This window comes from Oncorhynchus clarkii, chromosome 30 (assembly GCF_045791955.1).
Source record: "Oncorhynchus clarkii lewisi isolate Uvic-CL-2024 chromosome 30, UVic_Ocla_1.0, whole genome shotgun sequence".
Taxonomy (NCBI): domain Eukaryota; kingdom Metazoa; phylum Chordata; class Actinopteri; order Salmoniformes; family Salmonidae; genus Oncorhynchus; species Oncorhynchus clarkii.
In genome coordinates this window covers 23,593,800-23,619,080 of record NC_092176.1, presented here as the reverse complement: position 1 = coordinate 23,619,080, position 25,281 = coordinate 23,593,800, and the positions used below count along the sequence as shown (strand labels likewise).

The 25,281-nt window shown below is 44.4% G+C and overlaps 1 protein-coding gene across 1 annotated transcript; it reads left to right on the top strand.

The window, feature by feature from the left end:
• The first annotated feature begins 324 nt into the window (after positions 1 to 324).
• On the top strand, positions 325 to 24,623 carry LOC139389653 (tricarboxylate transport protein B, mitochondrial). The gene is made up of 9 exons (XM_071136521.1): positions 325 to 627; positions 13,353 to 13,460; positions 17,968 to 18,067; positions 22,069 to 22,207; positions 23,223 to 23,307; positions 23,557 to 23,661; positions 23,897 to 24,012; positions 24,138 to 24,211; positions 24,358 to 24,623. The coding sequence occupies exons 1-9, from the start codon at positions 516 to 518 to the stop codon at positions 24,470 to 24,472; spliced, it is 954 nt and encodes a 317-aa protein (XP_070992622.1). The 5' UTR covers positions 325 to 515; the 3' UTR covers positions 24,473 to 24,623.
• Positions 24,624 to 25,281: the final 658 nt, after the last annotated feature.

Genomic DNA, 25,281 nt, shown 5'->3' with positions numbered 1-25,281 from the left:
CACTGAGTCACACCACTTGAGAGTCACACCACTTGATTGATGGTGTTTTGTGTCTGAAGCGCCTTTGTACCACGGCTCTCTCTTGCTCTGATGGGAGCAGGGTGGAGGAAGGTGCTATTTCAACATTACGCTCTCTACTGGGGCTGATACTTTAATTTACATCGCTGTGTGTTTGTTTTCTGAACTGAGAAATGTATGTTTGATAATGTATTCATTTTTGCGAGTTGACGCGTACAAGGATGTGACGCGCCTAGACTAGAGAGAGAGAGACAGAGCCCCGCCCTTCTCCTGGTGTGGAACGAAAATGCCCCGTCTCTCCTCCCTCCGCCCCAGGGATAGATAGGCTTTCTCCCCGCAACTGCGAGCTGTGTAGTAGCTTACTGGCCACATACAGCGGATGTCTGACATGATATCCATGGTATGCACTGAACGTTATATCAACTAGAAACTAGTTTAAGGACTTTCGTAGACTTAGTTTATAGCTAGATAGATATTGGTTTAATTATTTATTGACAATGGAGGGAAACAGTAAATTCACCAGCCTCTTTCACAGACCCAGGTGTCTGGCGGCGGCGGCACCTGGAGGAAAAGCGAAATTAACTCACCCAGGGAAGGCAATTCTAGCAGGTAAGTTTTGTCATCCTTTGTTCAGACACCACCTATTGCCAATAGAGATGACTTAACATTTTTCAGATACACACTAAAGTGACTTTACTGTATAGTGCATCGTCGTGGAGAGAACGCGTTAGCCTGTAGAGTAAAGTGACATTGTTTCTGATCATGTCACTTTCACTTGACAGCCAGGGGTTGTTGTAAATGATGTATTGACGGTGTTTCATTGGAAGCCGTGCACGAAGCGAGAGCATCCATTAGAATAAGTTACAACTGTCATGTGTTGTATTGTGTTCAACAGTTAATTCACAACAAAAGTTGGAATATGCTAGTCTTCGGTGTTATTATTGTCAGTTTAACATGCGCTGTATGTTTGCATTTCAATAAAGAGGCGATTTGCTTAACTGCCCGTAGAGCGCATGACAAAATAGTGAACTCTTTTTAGACTAGTAGGCTACACGGAACTGTTGAATTGTAGGCTTTATTATTATTATTATTAACTTAATATTATTTAGATTGTAATGAATACGATTTCGAATATACTTTAAAATGGATGATTATGAAATGATCTTATGATCTTTTCTGTAACTGACTGTTGTAACACTAGCCTTCTAATACTGTATTGCAAAACAACTGCCTGGTTATGAAAGGACACCACAAAGCCAACACCCCTCATTTCCCCCCCTTAGCGGCAGACAGTAGTTACTCAGGTAGAAGGACTGGGGAATGCTGAAATGTTTACCTGCATATGTTAGGATATACAGATCCTTCATTCATGTTACTGTGCAATTCACCTGTGATGACAAAGAGCATCTGTTGCATCTCCATCTGGTTCAGAGGAATTAACAGGCAGACTCTTAGCAGGCCAAGGCATGTAGTCCCCACTCTGCAGGCCTGTTCTTTTAGGCAGCAGACACAGTCATCTTTCTCGGGTGTATCCTTCTCTAAAATTACATGTTTCTCCTCTGGACTGCCCCCTCCACACAGTGAAATTAAAACGAATAACCCTGAAATTGGACTGGAATGTCTTTTGAAGTAAAACCACCCAAAACCACCACCTCTGTCTCTTAAGAAAGACCATAACAAGCATTGGAGGAGGATCAAATATAGAAACCCAAGCACTGTGGACTGAGCAGGAGAATGTCTCTAAAATGAGTATTGAGTAGCTCAGACATCTCCCCATTAGTAGTAGTAGGCTAGTAGCCTTCATCTCTGAAACCTCCATTGCTGTGAGGGATACTGGTAGAGCGAGGACTTAAGACATTCTCAAGCACTGAATGAAAGAATCTGTTTTCTACTTCTGTCCTTATCCTGCCTGGCTGGCAGGGTCTCTCTCCGTAGCCCCAAACTGCTACGGTCGGATCAGTGCACTGATATTCTATTACTCTGATCTAGTCTAGTGATCACTGCTAGTTACCTTCAACCACATCACACTGGATATATTTAAATGTAGACCATGCTGAAGGAGAGAGATGCTGTCATTCGATAATGCTATCAAGTTCAATTAAGGCTTCAGGAATCTGGGGTTGTGCTTGTACTATACATAAACCATTGATATGCCATTTGGTTTCAGTAGTTTGATTACAAAATTGCCATACACTAGGCCTACGTGTAGAAAGCATGAGATTCACAATAAACATATTCCTCAGTGGCGTGAGTGCATGTATAAAAGGGCAGAATCAGGTCTGTTATAGTGGAGGACTAGGTTGAATAATGCAGTAGTAATATACAAACTCATACAGACTCTTAGTAATGCTGCAGTATGCAGTTATAACATAGGCTCATATATACTCTTCCATAGGATATTACGCATATTGGTTCGTCAAAGTAACCTCAGACTGAACCTGGTTGCATTTGAAACTCATGAACCCCCCCCCCCCACTTTGTGTGTGATTAGAGTGAGGCAGGGCAGGCTGGTGCATTTCGAGGCCTTGAGAGGCCACCGCTCTATTGATTACAGCCTTGACAAGAGACCACAGTGAGTGACCCTGACAAACCTTGTACTGTAGCAATGTTGTTCCAGCTGTAAAACCGGCCAGCATGCACAGTTTCATACAGTACTCTTTGGTACTGCAGGTTTGTGCAACCTTTTCCTCTGTAGATATCCTTTCACAATCCTAACAACCTGTGGTGCCATATCACACACAGTCTCTCCAGACTCTCCTCCTCTCAGCTATTGGTACATTTAAATGAGGCCATCCATCTAGATGTTAGATTGGAGAAACCCGCCTGGCCTCTTCCCTCCCTTCCTATCCTTTTCAACCAGACTAACCAGACAAGCTGGCTGGGAACGCTAACAGCCGATACAGGCTCCATCTTTCTTCTCTCTCTCTGTCAGCCCAACTCTTATTTAACCTGTTTGTGTAGTTGTACACTCCACTCTTTAAAGCCAGTTGATTACTCCTTATCTATAGAATATATTTCTCTCTCTTTCTCTGTTTTTCATCCTGTCTGAATCTATGGGTGCAAATTTAGGGGAAGACCAAGAATATTTAGTTATTTTGATTAATGGCTTGTGTATAGTAGATGAGTGTGTGTTGAAATCACACTGTGGTACCCTAGGAACTGATCTACTCTCAGAGAAGGAGTCGCTATGACTCAGTGAGATAAAAGCAATCAGGTAAAATGCTCTTGTCTATAACTCTGACCTGAGATATTACTCAATCAACAGCCAAGTCAATGCTTTACTATACAGAATCCTCCTGACACCCGGTTTGACAGTTAATACATCTGACAAGCTCTTCTCTCAGTGCCTAGACATGGAACCACAGCTATATCTGGTTACTTAACCCTGCACTCGGAGTGGTAATGAGTGTGTGTGTATGCGAGAGATTGTGAGTGTGTGCTGCTTGTTAGAGCCCTCTCTCCTTTGCCTGCAGTCTTTTCTCAGTAACTGGCTGAGTTCCAAAGTACATATCCTTGAGAGTATCATTGTTGGCCCTAGGACCACAGCAAGACATTATCTTTCTGTGCCAATGACATACACCTGGTTGTTTGAACTCAGGGCTGTAGATAAAGACCATAGCCTGTATGCCTCTAGTATGACTCCATGTGTCTGGTGCCATAACGGACCTAGCTTAGCTTGTGAGAAATATTCCACTTTTGGGACTGATTGTAATGCAAGATGGGATGAGAGGATTTTTGTATTTTTATTTAACCTTAATTTAACTAGGCAAGTCAGTTAATAACACATGATTTACAATGATGGCCTACCGGAGAGAGAGAGAGAGAGAGAGAGAGAGAGAGAGAGAGAGAGAGAGAGAGAGCTTGTCTTCTTAGATGACATCTGGCGTTGTGAAAGAAACATTGTTTAGTCTTAGCTAATGGTGCTGTTTCACCCTTACAGTAACCCACTGTGTGTGTGTGTGGTTGTATTGGTCTCTTGTATCGGCCTGGAGGCACTGGGGGGAAGTTATATGGACAGAACATTGAGAGTAAAGCTTAATGGAAGAAAAATCTTGCATCTCTTACAAACCCAGACAATGGCAATGAGGCACATTTCTACATGAAGGGTGTATGAGCTCTTTATACTCCCTCTCCCGGGCTCAGCAGCCAATGGTGATGGCCGATGTTGAGAGGTGGAGGCTATGATATGAGACAGGATTGGCCTGGGGCTGAGAACTTTAAATGGGTTTCTGGTCCTGATTTTCTTTGTATTTGTGTGTTCCTTTGTAGTAGAGGTTTTTATTGTCATACAATGTGTGTGTATGTGTGTGTGTTGGTTTTGTTTGCGTGTGCATCTGTGCATGTGTGTGAGGTCTGAGAGAGCACTGTATTGCTCTGTGTTTGTAACTTTCTCTCTCTCGCTGTCCTCTCTCTCTCTCTCTCTCGCTGTCCTCTCTCTCCCTCTCTCACTCTTGCCGCAGGGCAGCCGGTTAAGTTCTTTGAGTGGCTGTCTCCTCTTAGACTCAGAGGGCTTGTCAAAGTGTGCACTCACTCCCTGCTCATTCATACTCTGCACACTATGCACTATGCACTATGCACTAGGCAATACACTTTGAATCTATGACTCATGACCCACCCGCGCCTTGAGGGGCAAGACGTCAAGTCATGAAACCCCTGTTGTCCTTTCTGTCAGACACATACACACTCTCTCCCTGCCTCTTTTTTTCCTCTCTCACCTCTCTCTCACCTCTCTCTCTCTCGCTCTCTCCCTGACAGATGTATTCATTGCTGTCTAAGAAAGTGACAATAACATCCCACTCATCCTCATGAGAGAAACTGTTTACTGTTTTAGGAAAACACAACAACATTGCCAGAACAACATCAGACTCCGTCCATCCAGTCTGCAGGGAACGGCCTACTGGAGGGTTAGAAGCAGTTCAAAAGATTTTCCATGTAAAATTAATAGACATGTGTAATTTAACATTAGTGTAGGGTTTGGGAGCAGTGTTTTGAACAGGCAAAGCCTAAAAAGGAAGACGATAGATGAATAATTCCTTTCATCTTTCAGATGAGGCAAACAGAAATACTAAGACTGTATTAATACATCGTGTTTGATGTTAAGACCTCTGGCTACGGTCTACATTGGGGTTGAGGAATAGGGACATGTGGCACCATCTTTCTACACTCTCCCCTGTATTCTCATCTCTCTTCACACCAAGTCCCGATAAACATATTTTACATAAATGAGATGAGCCTGGATAACTAAAGGTATAGAGAGGGTTTTCGGGTAATTTGGTGTCCTGGCTTTTGCACATTATAGTGTTCTGGTCCATATATTTATATGATTAAATGTACGAGTTGGCCTGAAAACAACTTGTAGTTTAATCTCTCTCTCTCACTCTGTTGAAGAACATATTTCATTTTAATGTGACTGGTCTGGATACATAAGAATACATTTAAAGTACAAATGATTTCCCCCCTGTTTAGTATTTTTTGTGTTTTGGTTCTTGCATGTTATGGTCCATAAACTGTGTTCTGGTCCATAAACTGTGGGGTTGCCAGATTTGTTTATGTTTATTGGTTGCCAGGTTGGGTGATTTGAAAGTTTGTTTTCTCAGTGAAAAACTGGAAGTTCTCATCAGGAGCAGATGTGGAAAACACTCATTAGATTTACCTCAACAGCAGGCAGATAGCACTTCAGAGGTCTTCTCTTCTCTATCTATCTCCCTCTTTCTTTGCCATCATTGTAAATAAAAATTTGTTCTCAATTGACACGTCTGGATAAATAAATAATAAATAAATGCACTTATTTTCTCCCTCTTTCTCCCTTGATCGCTCTCCATCTGTTGCTATTCTCTCCTAGTTTTAATCTAACCCTTTCTCTGTATCCCTCTCTCCTCTCTCTCTATCTTCCCTCCTCTCTCTCTCTCTCTCTCTCTCTCTCTCTCTCTCTCTATATATATATATATATATATATATATATATATATAGTGCCTTGCGAAAGTATTCGGCCCCCTTGAACTTTGCGACCTTTTGCCACATTTCAGGCGTCAAACATAAAGATATAAAACTGTATTTTTTTGTGAAGAATCAACAACAAGTGGGACACAATCATGAAGTGGAACAACATTTATTGGATATTTCAAACTTTTTTAACAAATCAAAAACTGAAAAATTGGGCATGCAAAATTATTCAACCCCTTTACTTTCAGTGCAGCAAACTCTCTCCAGAAGTTCAGTGAGGATCTCTGAATGATCCAATGTTGACCTAAATGACTAATGATGATAAATACAATCCACCTCTGTGTAATCAAGTATCCGTATAAATGCACCTGCACTGTGATAGTCTCAGAGGTCCGTTAAAAGCGCAGAGAGCATCATGAAGAACAAGGAACACACCAGGCAGGTCCGAGATACTGTTGTGAAGAAGTTTAAAGCCGGATTTGGATACAAAAATATTTCCCAAATTTAAAACATCCCAAGGAGCACTGTGCAAGCGATAATATTGAAATGGAAGGAGTATCAGACCACTGCAAATCTACCAAGACCTGGCCGTCCCTCTAAACTTTAAGCTCATACAAGGAGAAGACTGATCAGAGATGCAGCCAAGAGGCCCATGATCACTCTGGATGAACTGCAGAGATCTACAGCTGAGGTGGGAGACTCTGTCCATAGGACAACAATCAGTCGTATATTGCACAAATTTGGCCTTTATGGAAGAGTGGCAAGAAAGCCATTTCTTAAAGATATCCATAAAAAGTGTTGTTTAAAGTTTGCCACAAGCCACCTGGGAGACACACCAAACATGTGGAAGAAGGTGCTCTGGTCAGATGAAACCAAAATTGAACTTTTTGGCAACAATGCAAAAAGTTATGTTTGGCGTAAAAGCAACACAGCTGAACACACCATCCCCACTGTCAAACATGGTGGTGGCAGCATCATGGTTTGGGCCTGCTTTTCTTCAGCAGGGACAGGGAAGATGGTTAAAATTGATGGGAAGATGGATGGAGCCAAATACAGGACCATTCTGGAAGAAAACCTGATGGAGTCTGCAAAAGACCTGAGACTGGGACGGAGATTTGTCTTCCAACAAGACAATGATCCAAAACATAAAGCAAAATCTACAATGGAATGGTTCAAAAATAAACATATCCAGGTGTTAGAATGGCCAAGTCAAAGTCCAGACCTGAATCCAATCGAGAATCTGTGGAAAGAACTGAAAACTGCTGTTCACAAATGCTCTCCATCCAACCTCACTGAGCTCGAGCTGTTTTGCAAGGAGGAATGGGAAAACATGTCAGTCTCTCGATGTGCAAAACTGATAGAGACATACCCCAAGCGACTTACAGCTGTAATCGCAGCAAAAGGTGGCGCTACAAAGTATTAACTTAAGGGGGCTGAATAATTTTGCACGCCCAATTTTTCAGTTTTTGATTTGTTAAAAAAGTTTGAAATATCCAATAAATGTCGTTCCACTTCATGATTGTGTCCCACTTGTTGTTGATTCTTCACAAAAAAATACAGTTTTATATCTTTATGTTTGAAGCCTGAAATGTGGCAAAAGGTCGCAAAGTTCAAGGGGGCCGAATACTTTCGCAAGGCACTGTATATATCTTACCTCTCTCTCTCTGTCTGTATGTCCCTCTCTTTCTATTTCTCTTTCTTTCTTTGCTCTCTCTCTCTCTCTCTCTCTCTTTCTTTCTGTCTCTCCTCCATGTTTGATCTAATAGTGTGTAATGGTGTGAAAAGTGCCTTTGGGTGGCTTGGCTGGGATATGTGTCTACTGCTGGGCTGCAGCCTATCCACTCAACCAGGTCCACAGTTATACAGTGCCTTTGGAAAGTAGTCATACCCCTTGACTTATTCCAAAGGTTGTTATACTTATGTCAATTAGATATTTCATTTTCAATAAACATTTCTACAAATATTTTTTCACTTTGTCATTATGGGTATTGTGTGTAGATTTGTGAGATACTTAAACAATATATATCCATTTTAAATTCAGGCTGTGATAAAATGTGGAACAAAATGTGGAAAAAAAGCCAAGGCGTATGAATACTTTCTGAAGGCACTGTACATGCTCTGGACTGATGATCAGCCTCAGTGGTGTGTGTGTGTGTGTGTGTGTGTGTGTGTAATGTTCACATTGTTCCCTTTCTCTTCTCCTTTTTTGCTTTTTTTGTTTTCATTTTGGCCGTGTCATCATTTGCCAAGTATGCTAGCCTGTAGTCATCAACAATCATGCGATCGCCGAGTTGACTTTTATAACATAGAAACATTTGCTGTAACTCTGTTGTCCTGTATGGTGGATGGGTTATATTAAGGGTAAGGGTGGACAGGGTTGGGTAGGGCTCTATTTAGGAGTGTTATTTATATGAGGTGATACACTCCTTCACTGTTACCTTGTGTTTAATACACTCCTTCACTGTTACCTTGTGTTTAATACACTCCTTCACTGTTACCTTGTGTTTAATACACTCCTTCACTGTTACCTTGTGTTTAATACACTCCTTCACTGTTACCTTGTGTTTAATACACTCCTTCACTGTTACCTTGTGTTTAATACACTCCTTCACTGTTACCTTGTGTTTAATACACTCCTTCACTGTTACCTTGTGTTTAATACACTCCTTCACTGTTACCTTGTGTTTAATACACTCCTTCACTGTTACCTTGTGTTTAATACACTCCTGAAAATAAACTCACTAGTTCCTCTATCAAAATGTACTGATGAAAATAGCTGGTGCTGGTGTAACTGAGTCAGGTTTGTAGGCCTCCTTGCTCGCACACGCTTATTCAGTTCTGCCCACAGATTTTCTATATGATTGAGGTCAGGGCTTTGTGATGGCCACTCCAATACCTTGACTTTGTTGTCCTTAAACTATTTTGCCACAACTTTGGAAGTATGCTTGGGGTCATTGTCCATTTGGAAGACCCTTTTGCGACCAAGCTTTAACTGATGTCTTTCTTCAATATATCCACATAATTGTCCTGCCTCATGATGCCATCTATTTTGTGAAGTGCAGCAGTTGCTCCTGCAGCAAAGCACCCTCAGAACATGATGCTGCCACCCCGTGCTTCACGGTTGGGGATGGTGTTCTTCAGCTTGCAAGCCTCCCCCTTTTTCCTCCAAACATAACGATGATCATTATGGCCAAACAGTTCTATTTCTGTTTCATCAGACCAGAGGACATTTCTCCAAAAAGCACCACCTTTGTTCCAATGTGCAGTTGCAAACCGTAGTCTGGCTTTTTTATGGCGGTTTTTGAGCAGTGGCTTCTTCCTTGCTGAGAGGCCTTTCAGGTTGTGTCGATTTAGGACTCGTTTTACTGTGGATTTTTTATTTTATTTCACCTTTATTTAACCAGGTAGGCTAGTTGAGAACAAGTTCTCATTTGCAACTGCGACCTGGCCAAGATAAGGCATAGCAGTGTGAACAGACAACACAGAGTTACACATGGAGTAAACAATTAACAAGTCAATAACACAGTAGAAAAAAGGGGAGTCTATATATACATTGTGTGCAAAAGGCATGAGAAGGTAGGCAAATAATTACAATTATGCAGATGTAAAGGTAGAGATATTGGTGTGCAAAAGAGCAGAAAAATAAATAAATAAAAACAGTATGGGGATGAGGTAGGTGAAAATGGGTGGGCTATTTACCAATAGACTATGTACAGCTGCAGCGATCGGTTAGCTGCTCAGATAGCAGATGTTTGAAGTTGGTGAGGGAGATAAAAGTCTCCAACTTCAGTGATTTTTGCAATTCGTTCCAATCACAGGCAGCAGAGAACTGGAACGAAAGGCGGCCAAATGAGGTGTTGGCTTTAGGGATGATCAGTGAGATACACCTGCTGGAGCGCGTGCTACGGATGGGTGTTGCCATCGTAACCAGTGAACTGAGATAAGGCGGAGCTTTACCTAGCATGGACTTGTAGATGAGCTGGAGCCAGTGGGTCTGGCGACGAATATGTAGCGAGGGCCAGCCGATTAGAGCATACAAGTCGCAGTGGTGGGTGGTATAAGGTGCTTTAGTGACAAAACGGATGGCACTGTGATAAACTGCATCCAGTTTGCTGAGTAGAGTGTTGGAAGCAATTTTGTAGATGACATCGCCGAAGTCGAGGATCGGTAGGATAGTCAGTTTTACTAGGGTAAGTTTGGCGGCGTGAGTGAAGGAGGCTTTGTTGCGGAATAGAAAGCCGACTCTTGATTTGATTTTCGATTGGAGATGTTTGATATGGGTCTGGAAGGAGAGTTTAGAGTCTAGCCAGACACCTAGGTACTTATAGATGTCCACATATTCAAGGTCGGAACCATCCAGGGTGGTGATGCTGGTCAGGCGTGCGGGTGCAGGCAGCGAACGGTTGAAAAGCATGCATTTGGTTTTACTAGCGTTTAAGAGCAGTTGGAGGCCACGGAAGGAGTGCTGTATGGCATTGAAGCTCGTTTGGAGGTTAGATAGCACAGTGTCCAAGGACGGGCCGGAAGTATATAGAATGGTGTCGTCTGCGTAGAGGTGGATCAGGGAATCGCCCGCAGCGTGAGAAACATCATTGATATATACAGAGAAAAGAGTCGGCCCGAGAATTGAACCCTGTGGCACCCCCATAGAGACTGCCAGAGGACCGGACAGCATGCCCTCCGATTTGACACACTGAACTCTGTCTGCAAAGTAATTGGTGAACCAGGCAAGGCAGTCATCCGAAAAACCGAGGCTACTGAGTCTGCCAATAAGAATACGGTGATTGACAGAGTCGAAAGCCTTGGCAAGGTCTATGAAGACGGCTGCACAGTACTGTCTTTTATCGATGGCGGTTATGATATCGTTTAGCACCTTGAGCGTGGCTGAGGTACACCCGTGACCAGCTCGGAAACCAGATTGCACAGCGGAGAAGGTACGGTGGGATTCAAGATGGTCAGTGATCTGTTTGTTGACTTGGCTTTCGAAGACCTTAGATAGGCAGGGCAGGATGGATATTGGTCTGTAACAGTTTGGGTCCAGGGTGTCGCCCCCTTTGAAGAGGGGGATGACTGCGGCAGCTTTCCAATCCTTGGGGATCTCAGACGATATGAAAGAGAGGTTGAACAGGCTGGTAATAGGGGTTGCGACAATGGCGGCGGATAGTTTCAGGAATAGAGGGTCCAGATTGTCAAGCCCAGCTGATTTGTACGGGTCCAGGTTTTGCAGCTCTTTCATATAGATACCTTTGTACCTGTTTCCTCCAGCATCTTCACAAGGTCCTTTGCTGTTGTTCTGGGATTTATTTGCACTTTTCGCACCAAAGTACGTTCATCTCTAGGAGACAGAACGCGTCTCCTTCCTGAGCGGTATGATGGCTGCGTGGTCCCATGGTGTTTATACTTGCGTACTATTGTTTGTACAGATGAACATGGTACCTTCAGGCATTTGGAAATTGCTCAAAATGATGAACCAGACTTGTGGTCTACAATTTGGCTGATTTCTTTTGATTTTCCCATGATGTCAAGCAAAGAGGCACTGAGTTTGAAATACAATCACAGATACACCTCCAATTGACTCAAATGCTGTCAATTAGCCAATCAGAAGCTTCTAAAGCCATGACATCATTTTCTGGAATTTTCCAAGCTGTTTAAATGCACAGTCACCTTAGTGTATGTAAACTTCTGACCCACTGGAATTGTGATACAGTGAATTATATGTAAAATAATCTGTCTGTGAACAATTGTTTTTAAAAATTACTTGTGTCAGACACAAAGTAGATGTCCAACTAATGTGCAAAAGCTATAGTTTGTTAACAAGAAACTATTGGAGTGCTTGAAAAATGAGTTTTAATGACTCCAACCTAAGTGTATGTACACTTCCGACTTCAACTGTATATCCTAGTAGTCTGATTGGTTTACATGCTGTGCATGCTCTGTATTTGACAGCCCCTCTGTCTGTCCCTGCAGAGCCTCTCTCCCAGTGACTGCTGGGTAGGAAATGGTAAACTGGTTTCTAGGTACATCAATTCCCACTAATAACAAGTGTCAGTGTCATTTGAAAACACATTGATTTTGTGAACTGACACAGAAAGGTAGGGAGAGAGCACAGCCTAGGGAAGAGGTATAGAGAGAGAGAGAGCACGGCCTAGGGAAGAGGTATAGAGAGAGAGAGAGCACGGCCTAGGGAAGAGGTATAGAGAGAGAGAGCACGGCCTAGGGAAGAGGTATAGAGAGAGAGAGGGGGCCTCTGGGATTACTGTGTGTGAGTGTGTGTGTGTGTGTGTGAGAGGGGGAGAGAGGGCCTCTGGGATTACAATGTGTGTGTGAGAGGGAGAGAGAGAGAGAGTGGGAGAGGGCCTCTGGGATTACTGTGTGTGTGTGTGTGTGTGTGTGCGTGTGCGTGTGCGTGTGCGTGAGTGAGAGAGAGAGGGCCTCTGGGATTACAATGTGAGAGGGAGAGAGAGAGGGAGAGGGCCTCTGGGATTACAATGTGAGTGTGTGTGAGAGGGAGAGAGAGAGGGAGAGGGCCTCTGGGATTACAATGTGAGTGTGTGTGTGAGAGGGAGAGAGAGAGGGAGAGGGCCTCTGGGATTACAATGTGAGTGTGTGTGTGTGAGAGGGAGAGAGAGAGGGCCTCTGGGATTAGAATGTGAGTGTGTGTGTGTGTGAGAGGGAGAGAGAGAGGGCCTCTGGGATTAGAATGTGAGTGTGTGAGAGAGGGAGAGAGAGAGAGGGGGGGGGTTGTGTGTGTTATTGAGCTAATGGAGGGTCTTGGGCTGTGTAAGGGAGCCCCTCCCTCTGGGCAGAGCAGATAATTTAATTAATGTCAGCTTCCTCATCCTCCCTCCCTCCCTCCCTCCCTCCCTGCCTCTCTCTCATCCTCCCTTCGACACGTTCATACATAGAGAAAATGGCTGCATCTCCCCATAACATTCCTCTCACACTCTCTGAGCTTTTAAGGTTTATGGATAACAGCTATTCGTAGGGTTATTGTTATTTATCTTGATATAATGACTTTACCCAAAGTGAAGCCTGCTTCAGCCAGCCTGTCATTGTGTACTTTATTAAAAGCAGAAGCAGTCTGGTACCAAGGCTAGCTACCTGAAGATTCACAAAATATATCTTCTGCTTGATAAGCTTCATCTGACCATTGCTCTCTGTTCAGCCCAGTTCGAAGGAATTCACCAAACTGTAATGACAGTAAGCACATATGGTTCTGAATACATTTACAATGTTTGGTTCATCCCTGAATCCTTAGCAGTGCCAGGTTGACAGTAACTAAATTAGGCTATGTATTCTACAGGTGATATAGCTTTATCTGACCTCTGCTCTCTGTGCTTTCTACAGGTGGTATAGCTTTATCTGACCTCTGCTCTCTGTGTTTTCTACAGGTGGTATAGCAGGGGGTATAGAAATCTGTATCACCTTCCCTACAGAGTATGTGAAGACTCAGCTACAACTGGACGAGAAGGCCAACCCTCCCAAATACAGGGGCATCGGTGAGTTTCTGACTGTATGGTTGTGTGTTTGTGTATGTGTGTGTCCTCCCACCCTACAACACACAACACATACAGTTTTGGTCAAAAGTTTTGAGAATGACACAAATATTAATTTTCACAAAGTCTGCTGCCTCAGTGTCTTTAGATATTTTTGTCAGATGTTACTATGGAATACTGCAGTATAATTATAAACATTTCATAAGTGTCAAAGGCTTTTATTGACAATTACATGAAGTTGATGCAAAGAGTCAATATTTGCAGTGTTGACCCTTCTTTTTCAAGACCTCTGCAATCCGCCCTGGCATGCTGTCAATTAACTTCTGGGCCACATCCTGACTGATGGCAGCCCATTCTTGCATAATCAATGCTTGGAGTTTGTCAACATTTGTGGGTTTTTGTTTGTCCACCCGCCTCTTGAGGATTGACCACAAGTTCTCAATGGGATTAAGGTCTGGGGAGTTTCCTGGCCATTGACCCAAAATATCGATGTTTTGTTCCCCGAGTCACTTAGTTATCACTTTTGCCTTATGGCAAGGTGCTCCATCATGCTGGAAAAGGCACCAAACTGTTCCTGGATGGTTGGGAGAAGTTGCTCTCAGAGGATGTATTGGTACCATTCTTTATTCATGGCTGTGTTCTTAGGCAAAATTGTGAGTGAGCCCACTCCCTTGGCTGAGAAGCAACCACACACATGAATGGTCTCAGGATGCTTTACTGTTGGCATGACACAGGACTGATGGTAGCGCTCACCTTGTCTTCTCCGGACAAGCTTTTTTCCGGATGCCCCAAACAATCGGAAAGGGGATTCATCAGAGAAAATGACTTTACTCCAGTCCTCAGCAGTCCAATCCCTGTACCTTTGCAGAATATCAGTCTGTCCCTGATGTTTTTCCTGGAGAGAAGTGGCTTCTTTGCTGCCCTTCTTGACACCAGGCCATCCTCCAAAAGTATTCGCCTCACTGTGCGTGCAGATGAACTCACACCTGCCTGCTGCCATTCCTGAGCAAGCTCTGTACTGGTGGTGCCCCGATCCCGCAGCTGAATCAACTTTAGGAGACGGTCCTGGCACATGCTGGACTTTCTTGGGCACCATGAAGCCTTCTTCACAACAATTGAACTGATCTCCTTGAAGTTCTTGATGATCATATAAATGGTTGATTTAGGTGCAATCTTACTGGCAGCAAAATCCTTGCCTGTGAAGCCCTTTATGTGCAAAGCAATGATGACAGCACGTTTTTAACCATGGTTGACAGAGGAAGAACAATGATTCCAAGCACCACCCTCCTTTTGAAGCTTCCAGTCTGTTATTTGAACTCAATCAGCATCACAGAGTGATCTCCAGCCTTGTCCTCGTCAACACTCACACCTGTGTTAACGAGAGAATCACTGACATGATGTCAGCTGGTCCTTTTGTGGCAGGGCTGAAATGCAGTGGAAATGTTTTTTGGGGATTCAGTTCATTTGCATGGCAAAGAGGGACTTTGCAATTAACTGCAATTCATCTGATCACTCTTCATAACATTCTGGAGTATATGCAAATTGCCATCATACAAACTGAGGCAGCAGACTTTGTGAAAATTAATGTTTGTGTCATTCTCAAAACTTTTGGCCAAGGCTGTACAGTGCATTCGGAAAGTATTCAGCCCCCTTGACTTTTTCCACATTTGTTACACGTTACAGTCTTATTCTAAAATGGATGAAATCTGTTTTTTTTGTGTGTGTGTTCTTCATCAATCGAAACACAATACCCCATAATGACAAAGTGAAACAGGTTTTTAGAATTCTTTGTAAATGTATTAAAAATATAAACAGATACCTTATTTACATAAGTATTCAGACCCTTTGCTATGAAACTCAAAGTTAAGCTCAGGTGCATCCTGTTTCCATTGTCATCCTTCAGATGTTTCTACAACTTGATTGGAGTCCACCTGTCGGAAATTCAATTGATTGGACATGATTTGGAAAGACACTACCCTTGTCTATATAAGGTCCCACAGTTGACAGTGCATTTCAGAGCAAAAACCAAGCTATGAGGTCGAAGGAGTTCTCCGTAGAGCTCCGAGACAGGATTGTGTCGAGGCACAGATCTGGGGAAGGGTACCAAAACATTTCTGCAGCATTGAAGGTCCCCAAGAATACAGTGGCCTCCATCATTCTTAAATGGAAGAAGTTTGGAACCACCGAGACTCTTCCTAGACCTGGCCGCCTGGCCAAACTGAGCAATTGGGGGAGAAGGACCTTGGTCAAGGAGGTGACCAAGAACCCGATGGTCACTCTGACAGAGCTCCAGAGTTCCTCTGTGGAGATGGGAGAATCTTCTAGAAGGACAACCATCTCTGCAGCACTCCACCAATCAGGCCTTTATGGTGGAGTGGCAAGACGAAAGCCACTCCTCAGTAAAAGGCACATGACAGCCCGCTTGGAGTTTGCCAAAAGGCACATAAAGACTCTCAAACCATGAGAAACAAGATTTTCTGGTCTGATGGAACCAAGAAGGAACTCTTTGTTCTGAATGCCAAGCGTCACATCTGGAGGAAACCTGGCACCATCCCTACGGTGAAGCATGGTGGTGGCAGCTTCATGCTGTGTGGATGTTTTTCAGCGGCATAGATGACAACAGAGAGTAGCAGTGGGGTGGGGGGGGCGGCAATGCACATGTTCAGGAGTCTTATGGCTTGGGGCTAGAAGCTATTCAGAAGCCTCTTGGACCTTGACTTGGCGGTCCGGTACCGCTTGCCATGCGGTGACAGAGAGAACAGTCCATAATTTTTAGGGCCTTCCTCTGACACCGCCTGGTATAGAGGTCCTGGATGACAGGAAGCTTGGCCCCAGTGATATACTGGGCCGTTCGTACTATAGCGTCTTGCGGTCAGAGACCGAGCAGTTGCCATGCCAGGCAGTGGTGCAACCAATGCTCTCGATGGTGCGAGAGGATCTGAGGACCCATGCCAAATCTTTTCAGTCTCCTGAGGGGGAATAGGTTTTGTCGTGCCCTCTTTACAACTGTCTTGGTGTGCTTGGACCATGTTAGTTTGTTGGTGATGTGAACACCAAGGAACTTGAAGCTCTCAAACTGCTCCACTGCAGCCCCGTCGATGAAAATGGGGGCGTGCTCAGCTTCATTCTCCTAATGAAGTCACAGGCTTCATTACGAAATGTGTTGATGATGTTGTACCCACAATAACAGTATGGACATACCCCAACTAAAAACCCTGGATGAACAGAGATATCTGTGCCATGCTGAGAGCCCGTATTGCAGCATTCTATGTCAGAAGAACAAACCCTGATGTCTCGTATCTGCTTGTGTATAAGGAAGACTCTCGCTGCTCCGGATGACAAGATGCTCTCACTCTCCAAGGCTGACGTAAGGAAAACTCTCGTGAATACTCACAAAACCGCAGGCGTTGGCCGTGTCCTCAGAGTGTGTGCTGACCAGCTGGCTGTAACACATCTGGACAAGAGGAACACCGATGTGAGAATTCTGTTCATTGACTACAGTTCAGGATTCAACACAATTGTTCCCTTCAAGCTCGATACCAAACTCAGAGCCCTGGGTCTGGACACCACCCTCTGCAACTGGATCCTGGACTTCCTGACTGGCAGACCACCGGCTGTGAGGATTGGCAACAACACCTCCTCCGCACTGATTCTTAACACAGGGCCTCCCAGGGGTGTGTCCTCAGCCCTGTTCACCCACAACTGCGTGGCTCCATCATCAAGTTTGCTGACGACACCACGGTTGTAGATGTAACAGTATAACTTTAATCCGTCCCCTCGCCCCAACCTGGGCTCGAACCTGGGACCCTCTGCACACATCAACAGTCACCCTCGAAGCATCGTTCCCCATCGCTCCACAAAAGCCCCTCTGCAAGGGGAACCACTACTTCAAGGTCTCAGAGCAAGTGACCTCACCGATTGAAATGCTATTAGCACGCACCACCGCTAACTAGCTAGCCATTTCACATCCGTTACATAGGTCTCTAACATCGACAAGTCAGCCTAACCCTAACCCTCAAAAGATACAAGGTCGTCATTGTGTTTACCAAACCAATCAACCTTCATCTCTCTCGCGCATGCTTTCTCTCTCTCTTTCTCTCTGGCCCTCTCAGGATCTAATGATCAAATTACCCATCATCCTCAGGTGCATTAGTGATTCTGGCAGGCTGTCACTGTGCTTGTTTGTATGACTGTAAACAGACAGACAGACAGACAGACAGACAGACACACACACACACACACACACACACACACACACACACACACACACACACACACACACACACACACACACACACACACACACACACACACACACACAGAGTGTCAGTCTGGTTTCTCTTGGCTGGAGCTCTGAGGATCTGAGACCATCTTAATGAGGCCTGCAGACAGATGTCGCTGTCTCATACTAGCTAGTGTGTGTGAATATTAATATGTGATTAATGCTCACTGTGTGTCTATAGCTGGTTGTATGTTAATTTTAGGTTGTGTGTTAATTGTGTGTGTGTAGGTGATTGTGTGAAGCAGACAGTACAGGGTCATGGGGTGAGGGGACTGTATAGAGGACTCAGCTCACTGCTCTACGGATCCATACCCAAATCAGCTGTCAGGTATGTAGAAGGCACCTAACCCCACACAAACACATGCACACTCACTCACATACCCACAATGCATAGCTCAAATGTCACACTGGTCTCTGTAGTGTGGCTTCTGAGACCGGGGCATTTATCATCTTTCTCTGTAGTGTGGCTTAAGGAACGTCTGAGACCGGGGCATTTATCATCTTTCTCTGTAGTGTGGCTAAGGAACGTCTGAGACCGGTGCATTTATCATCTTTCTCTGTAGTGTGGCTTAAGGAACGTCTGAGACCGGGGCATTTATCATCTTTCTCTGTAGTGTGGCTTAAGGAACGTCTGAGACCGGTGCATTTATCATCTTTCTCTGTAGTGTGGCTAAGGAACGTCTGAGACCGGTGCATTTATCATCTTTCTCTGTAGTGTGGCTTAAGGAACGTCTGAGACCGGGGCATTTATCATCTTTCTCTGTAGTGTGGCTTAAGGAACGTCTGAGACCGGTGCATTTATCATCTTTCTCTGTAGTGTGGCTTAAGGAACGTCTGAGACTGGGGCATTTATCATCTTTCTCTGTAGTGTGGCTTAAGGAACGTCTGAGACCGGTGCATTTATCATCTTTCTCTGTAGTGTGGCTTAAGGAACGTCTGAGACCGGGGCATTTATCATCTTTCTCTGTAGTGTGGCTTAAGGAACGTCTGAGACCGGTGCATTTATCATCTTTCTCTGTAGTGTGGCTTAAGGAACGTCTGAGACCGGTGCATTTATCATCTTTCTCTGTAGTGTGGCTTAAGGAACGTCTGAGACCGGTGCATTTATCATCTTTCTCTGTAGTGTGGCTTAAGGAACGTCTGAGACCGGTGCATTTATCATCTTTCTCTGTAGTGTGGCTTAAGGAACGTCTGAGACCGGTGCATTTATCATCTTTCTCTGTAGTGTGGCTAAGGAACGTCTGAGACCGGTGCATTTATCATCTTTCTCTGTGTCTTAAAGGGCAGAGCCTGTCTGTAGACTGGACAGAGCTGCCACTCAGTGTCTCAGTGGAGATACAGAGAGGAAAACCTGTGTGTGTGTGTGTGTGTGTGTGTGTGTGTGTGTGTGTGTGTGTGTGTGTGTGTGTGTGTGTGTGTGTGTGTGTGTGTCTTAAAGGGCAGAGCCTGTCTGTAGACCGGACAGAGCTGCCACTCAGTCTCTCAGTGGAGATACAGAGAGGAAAACCTGTGGATGTGTGTGTGTGTGTGGGGGGGGCAGATAGAGGCCATGGGCTTTAATGTAGAGAGACTGATCTTTTTAATCCACCCACCTAACTCCACCTGCCTCCCCTCCTCATCCTCTTTCCCGTCCTTTCATCCCCATACACCCCCCCCTCCATGTACCTGCCTCCTCTCTCCTACCCCCCATCTCTTGGCAAAGAGCGACTGACCTTGGAGATAGAGCCCTGATGGGGTTTAATGTAGAGAGACTGACCTTGCAGATAGAGCCCTGAAGGGGTTTAATGTAGAGAGACTGACCTTGCAGATAGAGCCCTGATGGGGTTTAATGTAGAGAGACTGACCTTGCAGATAGAGCCCTGATGGGGTTTAATGTAGAGAGACTGACCTTGCAGATAGAGCCCTGATGGGGTTTAATGTAGAGAGACTGACCTTGCAGATAGAGCCCTGATGGGGTTTAATGTAGAGAGACTGACCTTGCAGATAGAGCCCTGATGGGGTTTAATGTAGAGAGACTGACCTTGCAGATAGAGCCCTGATGGGGTTTAATGTAGAGAGACTGACCTTGCAGATAGAGCCCTGATGGGGTTTAATGTAGAGAGACTGACCTTGCAGATAGAGCCCTGATGGGGTTTAATGTAGAGCGACTGACCTTGCAGATAGAGCCCTGATTGGGTTTAATGTAGAGAGACTGACCTTGCAGATAGAGCCCTGATGGGGTTTAGGAGACTCTCCATGGTCTCTGTGACAACCAAAGTGCCTCTGACTTATCCTGGACTATGGATGAAGGCCCAGCTGTCATCCGTCATGTTGTAAGAATACACTTTTTTCTCTTCTGTTTGAATTGGCTAAAGAGAGGAGGTAGTTATTGTCCATTTAGTCATTTTAATGTGCTAATCTAAAGTGTAGTTCAAAAAAGTATTTTGCCACTTCCTTGTAGTCCAAGTAAGGTGGATGAGAAAGAGAGAGACCAAGAGAGAGACCAAGAGAGAGACCAAGAGAGAGACCAAGAGAGAGGGAGAGAAATAGAAAGAGAGAGACCAAGAGAGAGGGAGAGAAATAGAAAGAGAGAGACCAAGCGAGAGGGAGAGAGTAAGAGAAAGAGAGAGACCAAGAGAGAGGGAGAGAAATAGAAAGAGAGAGACCAAGAGAGAGGGAGAGAAATAGAAAGAGAGAGACCAAGCGAGAGGGAGAGAGTAAGAGAAAGAGAGAGACCAAGAGAGAGGGAGAGAAATAGAAAGAGAGAGAGAAATGAGAGACACCTGTTTTGAAACTCCTTTCACGGTATAGAGGTATCATTGCCTTCTGTTTGCCAGTCAGAGTGTGTGTGTTCCTGCACGGAAGAGAGAGTATGTGAGTCATGAAGCGGCTGTCACTCAAACAAACAAACACAAGTCTTGAATAGAGACAGATAAACATATGCTGAATTTGAAAGAACAAAGAAATATGAGGTAAAAAAAAAGAGAAAGAAAGATAGTGAGAGCAAAAGGAGGGGTAGAGGGAGAAGAGATGAGGAAATAGAACAGCAAAACAAACCCAGAGATAGAGACAGATCATCAATGTCTGAGACAGACATGAAGACATCGCTCAGACCAGACACTCTCGGGTGAGGGGGCAGAGGCACAAGAACTCTAGCCTTGTGAAACCAACCTGATCTTGCAGTAGTTCACATTCTGTGAGTGTACTACTTTAATAGTAGTTCACATTCTGTGAGTGTACTGCTTTAATAGTAGTTCACATGCTGTGAGTGTACTGCTTTAATAGGCTACATGAAAACATACTGTTAATCAACACTAAGTGGCAAAGTGTTTTTCTTCCCCCTCTCCTCCTCCTCTCCTCCTCCTCCCCCTCTCCTCCTATCTTCCACCATGTTCAGTTTGTCCCTGCTATCACCACAATCCAATTCCTGCTATAAATAATCTTCCCAGTGAAGGACTCTATGGAACAGCATCTCCTAACTGATTGCACACACACACACACACACACACACACACACACACACACACACACACACACACACACACACACACACACACACGCACTTGCTTCCTGAGGTGAAACGGAACTCTCAGCCCACTTCCATGGTTGCAGTTGCTGGGCATCCGTTGCTTGCTGAGGCATCAGACTTTATTGCACATTTTTTTAACATGGAAGCGCCTTGTGCTGGGTTGTAAAAAAATTGAGTTCACTAGCAGTTTGTTTCACTTCACCTGGGCATCGAAGGAAGTAATTTGCCTCTTGCCTTGAGGTGTATCTGTGTATCCACTTCCATAGGACTGAGGCAAGACTTCTACTGTGATTACTAAGCAGTTCTTTATAATGGGTTCAGAGAGGAAACTGGTGTGAAATTCTGCTCATCGTAGTTTAAACCCAAAATGGCTTCCTCTAAGGTGTCCAGTGGGGTTAGAACTCTTTGAAGACTTTTCATTGTTTCTGTAGCTCATCCAGAGATATCAGTAACTCTGACCTTCCTCATCTTCACAGTTATGCAGTATCAGTTTCTGTGTTTTACTTTCACCAAGGTAACAAGCTCAGCCACTCAGCTGAAGAGGACGCAGGCTAGAGGGAGATTCTAATGAGATTCTAAAACATTTTAGATTTAGGTTCTAGTCTGATATTCTTAGAGATAGACTAATGTTAAACTCCTCTTCCTGATATCACTGTACCACACTCAAACGTGAGCAGCAGCTCTGCTTGTTATTGATGACTCTAACTCAGAAGAACTACATTGATTGAACTGGTTAAACTGACTGGAATGGACTGTATATTAACCTGTTCTCTCTCTCTCATCTCTCTTTTTTTTCTCTCTCCTCTCCTCCCCTCCCTCAGGTTTGGTGTGTTTGAGTATCTCAGTAACCATGCCCGTGACGAGGCAGGGAAGTTGAACAGCACCAGGGGTCTGCTATGTGGGCTGGGGGCTGGAGTCATGGAGGCTGTATTCATAGTCTGCCCCATGGAGACTGTCAAGGTGCGTCTGAGACAGAGCATCTATCTACCCCCCTCTCATCTTTCTGTCTCTCTCTCCCCTTCCTCTCCTCTATACCCCTCTCCCTGTCTTCCTCCCCTTCCTGTTGCTCTCCTCCTCCTCCTCTCCTCTTCCTGTATCTCTCCCCTATACCCCTTTCTCCTCTTCCTATCGCTCTCCTCCTCCTCGTCTCTCTCCCCTTCCTCTCCTCTATACCCCTCTCCTCTTCCTATCGCTCTCCTCCTCCTCCTCTCCTCTTCCTATCGCTCTCCTCCTCCTGTCTCTCTCCTCCTCCCTTTTCCTGTATCTCTTTCTCTCCTCCATGCCCACCTCTCACTCCCCCTCTCCTCTTTCTTGTCTTTATCTTCCACTCCTCTCCTCTCAGATTAAGTGTCACTGATATCCCCTACCCACTGATCTGAGGTCAGATTGGCTGTTCAGCTGATGATAATAATATTTAATAATCATTTGGTGGGTGCTTATATTTTTCCTATTTCACACATGTGAATTGGAGATATGTTTTTTTTTTTGCATATCCCACTCTCCCTGAGACACCCTCAGAGATTGAGGTCACGGCCAGGGTTTGGCATTATCAGCGGCAACCCTGGAGAAATTTGAGTTAAGTGCCTTGCTCAAGGGCACATCGACATATTTTCACCTTGTCAGCTTGGGGATATGAACTAGCGACCCATGGTTACTGGCCCAACACTCTAACCGCTAGGCTATCTGTTTTAGATGGAGATGGGTAGAAAGAGCTGATCCCAAATCAGTTTCTAGATTTGTTAACTGTCTAATCCAACAGCTGTGTGAGGGTGAGTTGAGAGTGTACTCTGATATTCTCTGAAGTAAAGCCCAAGGCTGTCTTGTCTGCTATCAGTGCTCTGAGAAACTGATAATAAAATAATAAGGAACATTGGGAAAAAGTGATAATTCTATTTTCTTGGAGCAGGCTTGGGATTGTTAATAAAAGTGTGTGTGTTTGTGTGGCGATCACACTGTCCCTGTGTTCTTTCTCAAGGTTAAGTTCATCCATGACCAGTCTTTAGCCAACCCCAAATACAGAGGCTTCTACCATGGAGTCAGGGAGATCATCAGAACCCAAGGTAAGAAAGGTGTAGGGGGAGGTTACCCATAGACACTGATCTAAGGTCACTTTTGCATTTCTCCATGGTAAGGTTAGGGTTTAGGGAGGGTAGTCTTTGTCCTACCACCCTAAACTGGAGCCGTCAACAAAGGCCTTACATGTGGATTCACACTGACATCCACTGTTTAAAGAGGGTAATGCATATGCTGCTACTACATCCAGTGATGCTAACTGCTGCTAAGTGCTGCTGTCTGCTTTTGTCCCCAAGGTATTAGGGGGACCTACCAAGGCCTGACAGCCACCGTTCTGAAGCAGGGCTCCAACCAAGCCATCCGATTCTACGTCATGACCTCCCTCAGGAACTGGTACAAAGGTATGAGACTTCAAAGTTGTGTGGCAGATGATATCCCGTTCCCTATATAGGGCTTTGGTCAAAAGCACCCAGAGCCATCATCATCAGGAAGCTTGAGTACAGGTCTACACCACACAGAAAATGCTGACCTCTAGTGGTCAATTGGAAAAAGGTACTCTCTTTGACAAGCGTCAAAAGAGAGTATGTCTCTTGGGTGAGTGTTAAACAGCATTCTGTCTGTGTCTCCTTTTCCCAGGGGATAACCCCAATAAGGCTGTTAACCCCGTGGTGACGGGAACATTTGGAGCCATTGCAGGAGCAGCCAGTGTGTTCGGGAACACCCCACTGGATGTCATCAAGACCAGGATGCAGGTACAGCATAGGGTAGCATCTACAGGCACTTGTTTAGATCTGAAAGGATTGAATGTGTTAATAATATATGTATGACTTAACTCTACCTCTGTCTAAGGGAATAAGCCTGTTTTTTTCTTTCTAAGGGTCTGGAGGCTCATAAGTATAAGAGTACACTGGACTGTGCCGTCAAGATCATGAGACACGAGGGTGTACGAGCGTAAGTGCACCACTATACTCTTCAATACAATCAAACTTTATTCATGACACCCTTCAGGAGCATAAGGATTCTTGAGGTTCTACTCCAGAGATCATGTGTTCTATATGCAATTCTATGTTCTACTCTCCTTGTTCTATGTTCTCTAGGTTTTATAAGGGGACGGTTCCTCGGCTGGGCCGTGTGTGTCTGGATGTGGCCATCGTCTTCATCATCTATGAGGAGGTGGTCAAGGTTCTCAACACGGTCTGGAAGACGGAGTGAGGGGGAATGAGCCTCTGACCTCTCTGGGCCAGACAGGACCGAACAAATGAGCCTACTACCACTCTGTAGTGGGTGCCCTGTCATTCTGAGTTAAAGCATAGTGGTTCTGCCTTGGCCTGAGGGTCTAGCTACAGTAACAGTTACAGTAACAGTTACAGTAACAGCTACAGTAACAGTTACAGTTACAGTAACAGCTACAGTAACAGTTACAGTAACAGTTACAGTAACAGCTACATGAGTTGAAACTTATACCACCCAATGAAAAAGGTTTTCCTTTTGATCATTTATGACCAAGCCTTTAATGCAACTATTTTAAGTGTGATACGACATATTTTTATAATACTTATGATTAGAATAATACATGTTTAATTGCAGAGTTTGTTTTACTCTGTTCCAGATGCCAAGCCCTCCAGTAGCAAGCTGCTAAATTGTGACAAACCTAATTATTGTTACAGTTCTACTGTAACACAACTCACCCTTTTGGGCTGGCTAACAGCGTTTTCCTCAAGTGAGAAGTATGCATAGAGTAATATATTCTGACCAAGAGAAGAGAAAAAATGTAAATAATATACTGATTCATAATATATTGATCAGAGTCTTTATCGATGTATTTATTGAACGTTGAATGTTGACTAATGCGTCTTTGTGTTTGAGACCGTTGCTGTTATACTGTGCAGTGTTATGTACTAAATAGTAAGCCAATGCGCTACAGTGTTAACATTAAAGTACTGTAGGGATTGGGTGGGTGCAAGAGGTCGCATTGGGTTCATTACAGCTCATTCCGACTCAACCATAACCCAGATTCCTAC